The 15,714-nt window shown below is 25.2% G+C and overlaps 2 protein-coding genes across 2 annotated transcripts; both read left to right on the top strand.

The window, feature by feature from the left end:
* The first annotated feature begins 89 nt into the window (after nucleotides 1-89).
* On the top strand, nucleotides 90-6,021 carry LOC148936323 (aminopeptidase N-like). The gene is made up of 9 exons (XM_089078457.1): nucleotides 90-264; nucleotides 526-682; nucleotides 952-1,033; nucleotides 1,707-2,053; nucleotides 2,660-2,940; nucleotides 3,137-3,318; nucleotides 3,432-3,785; nucleotides 3,912-3,981; nucleotides 5,112-6,021. The coding sequence occupies exons 1-9, from the start codon at nucleotides 211-213 to the stop codon at nucleotides 5,235-5,237; spliced, it is 1,653 nt and encodes a 550-aa protein (XP_088934583.1). The 5' UTR covers nucleotides 90-210; the 3' UTR covers nucleotides 5,238-6,021.
* Nucleotides 6,022-6,789: 768 nt separating this feature from the next.
* LOC112552291 (aminopeptidase N-like) lies at nucleotides 6,790-15,513 on the top strand. The gene is made up of 12 exons (XM_089078454.1): nucleotides 6,790-6,854; nucleotides 7,559-8,169; nucleotides 8,909-9,355; nucleotides 9,527-9,710; nucleotides 9,971-10,127; nucleotides 10,404-10,485; nucleotides 11,165-11,508; nucleotides 12,115-12,395; nucleotides 12,592-12,773; nucleotides 12,887-13,240; nucleotides 13,367-13,436; nucleotides 14,637-15,513. The coding sequence occupies exons 2-12, from the start codon at nucleotides 7,559-7,561 to the stop codon at nucleotides 14,760-14,762; spliced, it is 2,838 nt and encodes a 945-aa protein (XP_088934580.1). The 5' UTR covers nucleotides 6,790-6,854; the 3' UTR covers nucleotides 14,763-15,513.
* The last annotated feature ends 201 nt before the right edge of the window (nucleotides 15,514-15,714 follow it).

A 15,714-nucleotide genomic window follows, 5' to 3' on the forward strand; every position in this document is an offset into this window, starting at 1 on the left:
TTAATAGAAGATGATTAATAAAAGATGTATTGTGAATGAATTTGTGACATGAATGTAACGATATTGTCGTATGTTGTTTTCAGAGAAGAAGATATTTACAATAAAGAGATAGATCCCATTGCACGCAAAATAGAGTTATCACGTATAATAGGACGTAAAATTGTAGGCCAATTGTTTGGTACTGCGGTTAGTCCATCATGGTGGTCTTACATGTGGTTGAACGAGGGTATTGCTACGTTGTTCGGCGTGTACGTAATCAATCAGGTATTTCCTCATGTCTGTGATACTTTGAAAGAAAACTGAACAAAAGTTCTATTTGGAATTATACGAGAAAAGAAGGAACATTCTTCGATCATTTTCAATGATGATGAATTTAAATTAAATATTAGGAATTTTGTAGCACTCATGTAAATCGTTTATAAAATTTTTAATAATTTAATTAGATTAGTAATGGTTATTAGTTTAATGATAATAACCTGATAATTAAATTATTACTTATTTTGTGACTAAATTTCTAATATCTAGGCTATACCATATTCTCGGATGTTGGATTTGTTCGTAGTCCAGACTCAACAAGAATCTCTCCGTTTAGACGATTCACAAATTATGAAACCTCTTGATTCAGAAATTAACAGTATCTCTGAAATTAATTCTCTCTTCTCTTTCACTTATTACATGAAAGGTATACAGTACTGAATAATGTTCAAACAATTAACACATGTCAAATTATTCAAGAACCATACCAAAAATAAGATTTTACTTCAATTTACTTTTTTCTTATTTATTAAAATAAGTAAAAACATATTCTAAAACAAATACATATATTTCTAAAAATAAATTCGAAATTCTTAATTAATTAAATTGTAGTCTCAATATTTCTCAGAAGTTTGATAAATTTACTGTAGGTATAATTTCTTGTATGTTTGATCTTATAACGCTCATTTGTTATAGCACCTTCTATATTACGTATGCTGCATAATACGGTGGGTAATGAAATTTTTCAGAAAGGGATTAATATGTATATGAAAAGAGAGTAAGTATATTTCATTTGTCTTGTATTTCTTCTCTCTTTTCCTTTTGTCAAATAAATAATTTTTTATTTTCATTTTTTTATTACATGATGTAAGGTTATATGCAAATAATAATTTACTATATTTTTTGCTATTGTTGGACTTTATAAGAAGACTCTATGTTTCTACATATAAAATTACTTTCCCACATACTTTCTTACTTTTCGAAATAACAAAAAATTTAAATGTGCGTTAACATAAAAAAAAAGATATTGTATGTCAAAAAATTTGCTATTCAGAATCAAAGACTAATTAACAATAAAATTTAATGTAATTATTTTTCGAATATATCATTACATGTAATTTTTGTAGAAGATAGTGATAAAAATTGAAAACATTTTTATTATAAAATTTATTTATCTGTCATTCAATTATCCCAATTAAAATCGGTGCAATCGATATTGAAACTTATATTGCAATTTTGAGCAAATAAAATCACGAGCATCTACCTCGCAAGAACTAAACTGAGCGAATAATGCAAATTATGTGTGTTTTTCGATAATTATAAAATTTGTGTAGATGATTTGTGTTTATGCTGTATATCGAGAAAATGTTTGTCTGCTGATATTGTCTTTATCATAGTATATACATCGCGAATAGAAATTTTTATACATCATTTTTATACATTTTTGTAAGGACGGGTAGTCTGGATGATTTTTTGGCTGTAATGCAATCTGTCTATGATTCACAAACTTTGGATTTGGAGAAAATTAGCATAAAAGACTTGATGAATCCTTGGATACAAAAAAAGCAATACCCTATTGTCAATGTAACGGAAATCTTTGGTACCGAATGGACGCAAATTGTTATAGAAACCGCTTCCAAACCCTGGTACTGGACGGTACCATTAACAAATCAAGTGTATATAAATTTAAAACGAATTTTACCCAAATTTTGTCTAGCCCGGGAACAAAAGCACTTTCTTGCAGTATGTTATAATTCTAAACACAGTCAATTCATAATAATCAATCAGCAACAAACAGGTAAATAACGATCAAATACTTTAATATGGAATATTATTAATTTATTTATTTTGTATTATGAAGACTTGTTAACTACGCAAAGAAAAAGATTCTTGACTTACCTTTATAACAGAGTCCTTAAATAAACATATACGACTTTAAATTTGTACATCTCAGATAAATTAGAACTGCCTATTAGAGATCTTAATCCACCCACAATTATTTTTTTTAAACGAATTACATTTGACGCATTTTGTTTAATAATCGTATTCACATGTTTGATGAAATTCTTTGATTAATCCTATTTGATGTAAAATATTTATAAACAAAAATTAACTTTTCTAAAAATTCAATTTATTTTTGTAAACAAATTGTCAATGGTATGTACTAAATGATATATTTGTCAACTAAACGCAGCATTCGACATAAAATTTAATATTACATCAGTTCATAAATACCAATTTTTTATTATTTATAATACCAGCTAATTTATTATTTAATAAATGTACTTTCGATCACATTTAAAATTAAAGATAATATTTAATGATATTCTATCTTTTACTTTATCAATTACATTATAATTTAATATAGTTTGATGGCAAATAATATTTATTTATTATATGACAGGATATTACCGTGTATTTTATAATAGGGAAAGTTGGTTAAGAATTGTAAGTTATCTTAATTCTGAGAATTTTACAAATATTAATGTTCTAAATCGTGCTCAACTCATCGACGATACGTTCCATTTAACAATATCAGGCGAATTAGATTCTTCTGTATTTTGGGAAGTCATAAGCTACTTAAAGTGGGAAACAGATTATGTAGCATGGTATCCTATATTTAAAGCTATTGAACATGAGTCATACACCCTACTCTTTCCTAATGTCAATACTATTAATTTCAAGGTAAAAACGCTTTGGAAAAGGAATGTTTTATATTGTTATGTTCAAAATATTAATTTTATTTTTAATAATCATTTAAATTATTTTTAAAAAATATGTGTTTCTAATTTAAAAATAAAGTTTTTTACGTTTTTACGAGACTGAGTTAAAAATTTTTTAAATAATTAATGTTATTTTTATGTTACTTCGCAATATTTAGATGAAACTACGAGAGCTACTGATTTCGCTTCTTGTAAAAATTGGATACGAAGAAGAACCTAACGACAACAGTCTTATTAAATGTTTAAGGCAAGAAGCTTTAAGATGGGCTTGCGTTCTCGGTGATAGCGAATGCAAAAAATATGCTAAATCTAAATTGCAATGGCATTTGTCAAATCCGACGTAATTATTAATTCTTCTGCTATAATATTTTTACAATATCTACAATACACGTCATATTTTTAAATAAAAATATGTAAAAATACAAATTATTATTTTACGATAAAATGTTCCAGAGAAAATAAATTATTACCATGGTGGAGGGAATGGACGTTCTGTAATGGTTTATCTGTATCTAGCATTTCTCTTGACAAACTATTTAAAGATTTGGATGAAATTTCGAAAATTAAAGATTCAGAAATTTTGAAACCTCTAGCTTGCTGTACTGATAATTATAGTCTTCTGTCTTTCTCCGATAAGCTAAAAATGTTAAGAAATTCTTACGTATTTTCTTATACAGAAGATAATGCAAAAACAATCTGTGTTATTAAAAATTACATTTATTGGTTTTATTACATTGTTCAAAACCATGCAAATAATGATTCATTTAATTACATTTTATTAAACAATTTGAAAGAAATCAAGCCTAAGTATGTACTTTTTCATTATTTTCAAATTTTTAATTTTTAATGCAAATTCTTCATTTGAATGCAATCAAAATTTCATTACATTTTATTGTATTTTATTGTATTATATTACATGCTATTTTTTTCTAGAGAGATTAGTACAACCGCAGCAATAATTAATATTATAAATTATACTTATTCTAATAAATTACTCTGTGAGGTAAGTTTTATTAAGCATATATATTAAGCAATATATATAAGCAATAATTCTTGTTTTTTTCATGTATTTTCATTAAATTACAATTTTTTGGTTATATGTAACATAATGTCACAAATGTCAAAAATTTTACTTTGATATTGTTGAATAAGAAATTAATTAAATGACATATAAATGTCACATAAAAAGAAATAATACTTTATTCCCATTTATTTCAAAAAATTTGGTAAAATTATTAACTTTTATATATATTATATAATTATATATTATATAATTATTAACTTTAATGTACATATGTGTGTGTGGTGTGTGTGTGTGTGTGTGTATGTGTGTGTGTGTGTGTGTGGTGTGTGTGTGTGGTGTGTGTGTGTGGTGTGTGTGTGTGTGTGTGTATGTGTGTGTGTGTGTGTGTGTGTGTGTGTGTGTGTGTGTGTGTGTGTGTGTGCGCGTGTGCGCGTTGTTATTTATTACAAACAACATACAAATTTAAAAATTATTTTATTTACAAGAAAACAATATCGTCAGTATTTTCTAAAACTTGATATATCTTCATGTGTCATATAAAGGATCCTTTATACTTCCTGACACAAGCATTTATGCAAGAGTTGTCAGAACAGGAGTTCTGTATTTTTCGTATTTCCCAATTGCTAGTAAGCTATTAATTAATAAAAAATTCATGAATAAACATATACTTAGAAGAAATAGCCTTTTATTGTTACTGGAAACAATGCTGCTAGATGTTTGCATGCGTGCAAATAAGCGAATAATACATTATTTGTAGATCATACTTCCAAACATCTCATCGCATTCCTAACTATTTCATAAATGCGCGTAATATTGATCTGCCTCTTCAGACAAGTTCACCCTTATCTTTCTATTTATTAATGACTTTTTTATTAATTGCAAAACTCGCGGGGTGATAAGGATTTTTTATTTATCGTCGACTTTATCTACATATAAGCTCTCTGTCAATAATTATTAGATAGCCTGTAGAAAAGAATCTAAACGAATACATGTATAAAACACAAATAATATTATAACATTATTATATAATGTTTCATATTACAATTTTTCTTTCTAAAATTAATGAATTTGCAGAATGTATGCAAATTAAGATGATGTTAATTTTGCAGATACAGAAATGGATACGTAAGAATCTTGCTAATTCATTACTACTTCAGAACACTGAACACAAAATAAAAATGCGCCTCAAGAAACACTATAATACTATACATGATGTATGTAAGATGATGCTTTAATCTTTAATGGATTATATAAGAGAAGATTGCATTAAATTTATCCTGCTTTGTGTACATTTCGATATTACTGCCAGTACTAAAAATGTATCCGTAATTCGTGTTTCATAGGTTTTCAATATTGTTAGAAAAAATCGGAACATACAATCTAGGATTTGTCATTTTGTGATTAAAATAGATACACATCGATATTCATACCTTTCTTGCTTTCCATTTTGTAGATATCTCTTTGTAACATTCAACAATCAATCTCAAAGAAAAAAAACAGACTAATATCATTAGAAACTTTTGACATTTATGTTAGCATTACTTTAAAATATATTATTAAAATATATTATTAATATTATTATAAATTATTCTTACACGTAGTTAATTTTATAATGATTGTTAAAAATATGTACTATGATGCGTAAACAACTTCTGCACATATATTAAATGTATGTATATAATAAACGTCAAATACTAATGATTTTACATTAGTCTTATATGTGACTACTTGATTAGTCTTATATTTCGAAATTGATTGTACTTTACGAAAAGAACTTTAAAATAACTAACGAGGATAGGCATGAATATTAATAATTAGTTCAGAACTTCAAATTATAAATGGCATTGTAATCCTTAATATTTGAAATTCTATGAATACATTTAACAAAATGATTAAACCTAGACTTTCCTTAAATAATTTTTATATATAATGTTAATTTAAATAATTATTTATTGTGTATCTATTGTAAAGATGATTTCCATTTTTAATAATTTTAAATAAATTTGACATAAGCATTTATCAATAGCATTTGATTATATATTTTAGAAACATTTCAGTACCTATTTGGACAAAATATTAAAAATATTTCATTAAACTTCTGCAAAAATAAACAGAAATATGTATCAACACTTATTTGCTTTAAATGAAATAAAATTTTAAGATTATACAAATAAATTTTGAATTATACAATTATACAATATTCTTAACAACATTAAAGATTTTGAATTGAAGAATATTTAGATATTGTCTATAAATTTAAAGATTAATTTACATCTGATATATATATATATATATATATATATATATATATACATACATACATAGATATAGAAGCATTTTGTTACCAATAAACAATATTATAATTGACATGCAATTAAATATAAAACATATTGAACATCCATTACATTTTTAATAGGAAAATACATCTAATAAACGCAATGTTTACTTAATGCGTACTTTTAATCGATTCATAATAAACATTAATAGTTACAATTAATTTATTCACCACATACTTGTGTAAAAAGACATTTCAAAAGTTTCTACATTTAATTGAATTTTTCTTTATTTTTATATTAGTAAATTTTAAGGAAAATATTTCAATATTCATTTTTTATTGGTTGCTTAATTTGTATTATTAAAATCAATTTTAATACATATTTAAATACATAATTGCAAAAAAATAATTATGATCTGAGTTTAGTTATAAATAATATGTTATATTTATATCTCCCACTACTTATTATGATGTCTTTTATACGCATGTTTATTGGCACGGTCATTACTTTGTAACGAACTGTCGAAGCAGAGAGATCGTGATTCAGAGAATACATCATTTTCTATCACTTATAACGGTAAATACAATTTGAGCAAATTATTATAGACTATTTTAAATATCTATTAGCCTACACAATTTCAATACGTAAATTGAATCAATAGAACAATATCTATATACGTTTTGTTATATAAATATAATTTTTTTAATATGTAGAAATATTTCAAAATGCAATTTACATACAATTCTTCTTTTCAAATTATCATTAACGTTACATGTCTTTCTTAAGGTAAGAAGTATCATTTCACTTCATTATAGATGTGGTGATGTAATATTAATATAATAACGAAATTATATGTTCTCATAACTAGTAAACGATTCTATTTCTTTTTCGATGTAGTAGATAATGAAAGGAACTTTTATTCGACAATAATTTGCATACTGAATTTGAGAATCAGTACGTTGCAATTCCGCTAAAAATAACGACACGTGGTTGATAATTTAATTACTTGAATTTAACTTATACAAGTATATGATTTTTAGAACTTAAGAGCCTGCTTTCGAGGACAGACTTTTCCAGTTATTTTTGTACTTTCGTAATGTTGTGATCATAAACTTATCAATAAGACAGTCTATAACTACACTTTTATTGTTTTTGCAAAAGTCAAATTTCGATATAATTTAATATAATTTCAATATATTATATTTCAATAATTTTACGTCATATTTCTATTTTTTATAAAAAATACATTACTGCAAATGAAAAATTTGTTATTCGTTTAGATGAATATTGTCGAATTAATAAAATTATTACTGTATGGAAGTTTAATATTAAATTACGTTACGGCTCTTTACCAACATAAAGAAAATGTGTTTGACAAACGCAAAATAAGTAACAAGCGAACAGACAGATCAAAAACAACGAGAACTAGGAAATCAGAAATAACAGAAATCAATACGAAAGTTATATCTGACGATACACACGCTTACATAGTGTCTACAATAGTACATGTTACACCTGTCAACTTGCGTTTGCCTGATTTTATAATACCAAAAGAATACAAAATTACTTTAATATTAAATACAGAAGAGGATATCTTCTCTGGAATGAGTAATATTACCATTATGATTTATAAACCTACACAATATATAATGCTGCATTCAGCAAATTTAAAAATAACTAGTTGCATGTTAACTGATATTTTTGATGGAGTAATAAATCTGTATGGAAGACGTAATATTAAGTATATACACAAACTGCAAATTGTCGTCTTGAATTTTCTTGTCGCCCTACATCCTGGTAAATATAATTTGATCATGAGGTATAAAGGTGTCATTGATAATGATGGAGGATTTATCAAGATGCCATATATAAATGCGACAGGACATAAACAGTGAGTAAAAAAATATACATGTTATATTAAAAATATTATGTAATAATAAAGAAAATTTCTATTATTCTATTATTTATGTCCCTTAATTACTAAAAATTAATACTCACGCGTAATCTAAAGCAAATTTGTGCAAAACATACTGATTACGTCACAATTGTTATATATCAAAAGTTAAAAAAAGTTGATTGACTATTGCAAATTAATGATTCATAATGATAATTTACGTTGTATAATGAAATTTCTTAAATATGTAAGTATAAAAATAATGTTATATAATACTTATTATTTAAAGTTTTGGAAGGAACTTGGATTTTGTTACAAAATATGTAATTAGCGAATGTAAACATTCTATGAAAAGTTATGAAAATAACAATGTATAAAATGATATAAAACGATATAAAATTATTTCCTTCCTTAAAGAAATGTTAACTTAAATAAGTTCTTTATAAATATTGTCCGCGTATATATAAAACAAAATTTTTAATTCGAATCTCTCAATATTTATTCATGATCTATAGATGTAGGTGCATAATAAAATAAGTATATAAACTGTAAGAAAATAATAGGAGGAAAGGCTTGTCTTGTACTGATAAAATATAAAAAATGTTTTTATTAAAATGTATTTGCTCTCTCCTCAGTTTCTGTATTAATTTCCAATGCTATTGAAAAAAAAAGAAATTATCTCATTTCATAATAATAAAATTACTAATAAACTAATAAAATTAATTAAATATTTTAGATGGCTTATCGCAACAAGTAACTCAGTGACAGGAATGCGACGTCTCTTTCCATGTTGGGACGAACCGGGAATAAAAGCTAAATTTACCATTGCTATAAAATATCCTGAACATTACAATGTTTTTTCAAATACACCTTTTCTTCTTTCAACATTGACGATGACACGTTTTGTTACAACTCCTGAAATCCCTACGTACCGTATAGCAATTTTGCTACTCGATAAAAATGATTATATTCATATTTCCCCTGTACAAAATCTTGAATTATGGAGAAGGAAATCGGTCGAAGAGCAATGGAATCAAATTTTAAAATTAATTAAAAATGTCACAGTCGAAGTTGAATTTATATGGCGACAATATGTTCCAGAAGAATCTTTAATGAGGAATAAATATGCGATCGCAGGTTTGACAGATAATAGAGTGGATAAATTGCAGTTCGAACTTTACAGGTAATATGTGCATTTAAAAAAATTAATTTCTATATTTCTATAGTAAAACAGTTACAGAAATGAAAAGCGTTGTAAATATTATATATAGTAAAATGTTATTAGTAATAAAAATGTTACATGGTGAATATTTGTGACATGTATATAATAATATTGTTTTTACGTTGTTTACAGAGAAGAAGATATTATTTACAATGAAGAAATAGATCCTATCGCACGCAAAATTGAGTTATCACGTATAATAGGACGTAAAGTTGTAGGTCAAGTGTTTGGTACTGCGGTTAATCCGTCATGGTGGTCTTACATGTGGCTGAACGAGGGTATTGCTACGTTGTTCGGCGTGTACATAATCAATCAGGTATTTCCTCATGTCTGTGATACTTTGAAAGAAAACTGAACATAAGTTCTATTTGAAATCATACGAAAAAAGAAAGCATATTTCGATCATTTTTAATGATATTTAAGTTAATCGTAATAAATTTTGTCGCATTCATGTGAAATCGTTTATAAAATTTTTAATAATTTAATTTTATTGTTAATGGTTATTAATTTAATATAAATAAACTGATAATTAAATTATTGTTTATTGTACTTGTTGATTGCATTTGTAATATCTAGACTATGCCAGATACTCGGATGTTGGATTTGTTCGTAGTCCAAACTCAACAAGAGTCTCTCCGTCTAGATGATTCACAAATTATGAAACCTCTTGATTCAGAAGTTAACAGTATCTCTGAAATTAATTCTCTTTTCTCTTTCACCTATTACATAAAAGGTATACAGTACTGAATAAATAACGTTAAAACAATTAAAACATTTAAAGTTGTTTAAGAACTCTACCAAAAAAAAGATTTTTTTTCAATTCACATATTTTTTTACTTACTGAAATAAGCTCAGACATATTCTAACAAATATATCAAACACAAATATATCCTAAAAACATCGAAATTTTTATTTAATTATAATCTTATCATATTTCTGAGAACTTCGATAAATTTAATGTAGGTATAATTTCTTGCAAGTTTAATCTTGCAACGCTTATTTGTTGTAGCACCTTCTATATTGCGTATGCTACACCATACAGTGGGTGATGAAATTTTTCAAAAAGGAATTAAAGCGTATATGAAAAGAGAGTAAGTATTTTCATGTCTTGTATCTTTCATCTCCTTTTTGACAAATGAATAATTGTTTATTTTAATTTCTTCGATATATGATGTAAGGTTATATGTAAATAATAGTTTACTATATTCTTTGCAATTTTTGCGATGTACAACAACTATGTTGTTACATATAACATTTTTTTTGTCAAATACTTTCTTACTTCTCGAAATAAGAAAAAATTTAAATGTGCGTTAACATAAAAAAAAGATATTGTATGTCAAAAAAATTTGCTATTCAGAATCAAAGACTAATTAACAATAAAATTTAATGTAATTATTTTTCGAATATATCATTACATGTAATTTTTGTTTGTAGAAGATAGTGATAAAAATTGAAAACATTTTTATTATAAAATTTATTTATCTGTCATTCAATTATCCCAATTAAAATCCGTGCAATCGATATTGAAACTTTACAACTTATATTGCAATTTTGAGCAAATAAAATCACGAGCATCTACCTCGCAAGAACTAAACTGAGCGAATAATGCAAATTATGTGTGTTTTTCGATAATTATAAAATTTGTATAGATGATTTGTGTTTATGCTGTATATCGAGAAAATCATGTTTGTCTGCTGATATTGTCTTTATCATAGTATATACATCGCGAATAAAAAATTTTTATACATCATTTTTATACATTTTTGTAAGGATGGGTAGTCTGGATGATTTTTTGATTGTAATGCAATCTGTCTATGATTCACAAACTATGGATTTGGAGAAAATTAGCGTAAAAGACTTGATGAATCCTTGGATACAAAAAAAGCAATACCCTATTGTCAATGTAACGGAAATCTTTGATACCGAATGGACGAGAATTGTTCTAGAAACTGCCTCCAAAAACTGGACGGTATCATTAACAAATCAAGTGTATATAAATTTAAAACGAATTTTACCCAACTTTTGTTTAACCCGGGAACAAAAGCACTTTCTTGCACAATATTACCCTGATTGTCCTGATAGTCAATTTATAATAATTAATCAGCAACAAACAGGTAAATAACAATCAAATACTTTAATATGGAATATTATTAATTTATTTATTTTGTATTATGAAGACTTGTTAACTACGAAAAGAAAAAGATTCTTGACTTACCTTTATAACAGAGTCCTTAAATAAACATATACGACTTTAAATTTGTACATCTCAGATAAATTAGAACTGCCTATTAGAGATCTTAATCCATCCACAATTATTTTTTTTAAACGAATTACATTTAACACATTTTGTTTAATAATCGTATTCACATGTTTGATGAAATTCTTTGATTAATCCTATTTGATGTAAAATATTTATAAACAAAAATTAACTTTCCTAAAAATTTAATTTATTTTTGTAAACAAATTGTCAATGGTATGTACTAAATGATATATTTGTCAACTAAACGCAGCATTCGACATAAAATTTAATATTACATCAGTTCATAAATACCAATTTTTTATTATTTATAATACCAGCTAATTTATTATTTAATAAATGTACTTTCGATCACATTTAAAATTAAAGATAATATTTAATGATATTCTATCTTTTACTTTATCAATTACATTATAATTTAATATAGTTTGGTGGCAAATAATATTTATTTATTATATGACAGGATATTACCGTGTATTTTATAATAAGGAAAGTTGGTTAAGAATTGTAAGTTATCTTAATTCTGAGAATTTTACAAATATTAATGTTCTAAATCGTGCTCAACTCATCGACGATACGTTCCATTTAACAATATCAAGCGAATTAGATTCTTCTGTATTTTGGGAAGTCATAAGCTACTTAAAGTGGGAAACAGATTATGTAGCATGGTATCCTATATTTAAAGCTATTGAACATGAGTCACACACCCTACGCTTTCTTAATGTCAATACTACTAATTTCAAGGTAAAAACGCTTTGGAAAAGGAATGTTTTATGTTGTTATGTTCAAAATATTAATTTTGTTTTTAATAATCATTTAAATTATTTTTAAAAAATATGTGTTTCTAATTTAAAAATAAAGTTTTTTACGTTTTTACGAGACTGAGTTAAAAATTTTTTGAATAATTAATGTTATTTTTATGTTACTTCACAATATTTAGATGAAACTACGAGAGCTACTGATTTCGCTTCTTGTAAAAATTGGATACGAAGAAGAACCTAACGACAACAGTCTTATTAAATGTTTAAGGCAAGAAGCTTTAAGATGGGCTTGCGTTCTCGGTGATAGCGAATGCAAAAAATATGCTAAATCTAAATTGCAATGGCATTTATCAAATCCGACGTAATTATTAATTCTTCTGCTATAATATTTTTACAATATCTACAATACACGTCATATTTTTAAATAAAAATATGTAAAAATACAAATTATTATTTTATGATAAAATGTTCCAGAGAAAATAAATTATTACCATGGTGGAGAGAATGGACATTCTGTAATGGTTTATCTGTATCTAGCATTTCTCTTGACAAACTATTTAAAGATTTGGATGAAATTTCGAAAATTAAAGATTCAGAAATGTTGAAACCTCTAGCTTGCTGTACTGATAATTATAGTCTTCTGTCTTTCTCCGATAAGCTAAAAATGTTAAGAAACTCTTACGTATTTTCTTATGCAGAAGATAATGCAAGAAGAATCTGTGTTATTAAAAATTACATTTATTGGTTTTATTACATTGTTCAAAACCATGCAAATAATGATTCATTTAATTACATTTTATTAAACAATTTGAAAGAAATCAAGCCTAAGTATGTACTTTTTCATTATTTTCAAATTTTTAATTTTTAATGCAAATTCTTCATTTGAATGCAATCAAAATTTCATTACATTTTATTGTATTTTATTGTATTATATTACATGCTATTTTTTTCTAGAGAGATTAGTACAACCGCAGCAATAATTAATATTATAAATTATACTTATTCTAATAAATTACTCTGTGAGGTAAGTTTTATTAAGCATATATATATATATATATATATATATATATATATATATATACAAGTACAGCATATATATACAATATACAAATTTTATTAAGCATATATATATTAAGCAATATATATATATGCTTATATATATATATATAAGCAATAATTCTTGTTTTTTTCATATATTTTCGTTAAATTACAATTTTTTGGTTATATGTAACATAATGTTACAAATGTGAAAAATTTTACTTTAATATTGTTGAATAAGAAATTAATTAAATGACATATAAATGTCACATAAAAAGAAATAATACTTTATTCCCATTTATTTCATAAAATTTGGTAAAATTATTAACTTTTATATATATTATATAATTATATATATTATAAATTATATATTATATAATTATTAACTTTAATGTACATATGTGTGTGTGTGTGTGTGTGTGTGTGTGTGTGTGTGTGTGTGTGTGTGTGTGTGTGTGTGTGTGTGTGTGTGTGTGTGTGTGTGTGTGTGTGTATGTGTGTGTGTGTGTGTTGTTATTTATTACAAACAACATACAAATTTAAAAATTATTTTATTTACAAGAAAACAATATCATCAGTATTTTCTAAAACTTGATATACCTTCATGTGTGATATAAAAGATTCTTTATACTTCCTGACACAAGCTTTTATGCAAGAGTTGTCAGAACAGAAGTCCTGTATTTTTCGTATTTCCCAATTGCTAGTAAGCTATTAATTAATAAAAAATTCATGAATAAACATATACTTAGAAGAAATAGCCTTTTATTGTTACTAGAAACAATGCTGCTAGATGTTTGCATGCGTGCAAATAAGCGAATAGTACATTATTTGTAGATCATACTTCCAAACATCTCATCGCATTCCTAACTATTTCATAAATGCGCGTAATATTGATCTGCCTCTTCAGACAAGTTCACCCTTATCTTTCTATCTATTAATAACTTTTTTATTAATTGCCAAACTCGCGGGGTGATAAGGATTTTTTATTTATTGTCGACTTTATCTACATATAAGCTTCCTGTCAATAATTATTAGATAGCCTGTAGAAAAGAATCTAAACGAATACATGTATAAAACACAAATAATATTATAACATTATTATATAATGTTTCATATTACAATTTTTCATTCTAAAATTAATGAATTTGCAGAATGTATGCAAATTAAGATGATGTTAATTTTGCAGATACAGAAATGGATACGTAAGAATCTTGCTAATTCATTACTTCAGAAAATTGAACGCAAAATAGAAATGCGCCTCAAGAAACACTATAATACTATAGATGATGTATATAAGATGATCCTGCTTTAATCTTTAATGGATTATATAAGAGAAGATTGCATTAAATTTATCCTGCTTTGTGTACATTTCGATATTACTGCCAGTACTAAAAATGTATCCGTAATTCGTGTTTCATAGGTTTTCAATATTGTTAGAAAAAATCAGAACATACAATCTAGGATTTGTCATTTTGTTGTTAAAAAACATATCGATATTCACGCCTTTCTTGCTTTCCACTTTGTAGATCTCTTTGTAACATTCAACAATCAATCTCAAAGAAAAAAAACGGACTAATATCATTAGAAACTTTTGACATTTATGTTAGCATTATTTTAAAATATATTATTAATATTATTATAAATTATTCTTGTACATAGTTAATATTATAATGATTATTAAAAATATATACTATAATGCGTATACAACTTCTATACGTATATTTTAAATATATATGTATAATAAATGTCAAATAATACTAATGATTTTACATTAGTCTTATCTTTGACTAGTTGATTAGTCTTATTTTTTTAAATTGATTATCACGCTTTACGAAAGGAATTACAAAATAACTAAGAATAAAAAGGCGTGAATATTGCTAATTAGTTCAAAATTACAATTATAAAACTGGCACTGCATTCATCAATACAATTAACGAAATGATTTAAATTCCTAGGCTACGCTTAGAAAATTTTTGTTTAAAGTGTTAATTTAAATAATTATTTATTGTTTATCTATTGTAAAGATGATTTTCATTTTTAAATAAATTTGACTTAAGCATTTATCAATAGCGTTTTATTATATGTTTAATTTTAGAAGCGTTACAGAAACTATTGGGACAATCGTTAAAAATATTTCATTAACCTTTTGTAAAATTAAACATAAATATGTATCAACATTTATTTGTTTCGAATTACGTAAAATTTTAAGATTGTAGAAGTAAATTTCTGAAAAAATGAATTTCCTATTAACAATATTATTAAAG

This window comes from Pogonomyrmex barbatus, unplaced genomic scaffold (assembly GCF_055798465.1).
Source record: "Pogonomyrmex barbatus isolate J1 unplaced genomic scaffold, ASM5579846v1 scaffold23, whole genome shotgun sequence".
Lineage (NCBI taxonomy): Eukaryota > Metazoa > Arthropoda > Insecta > Hymenoptera > Formicidae > Pogonomyrmex > Pogonomyrmex barbatus.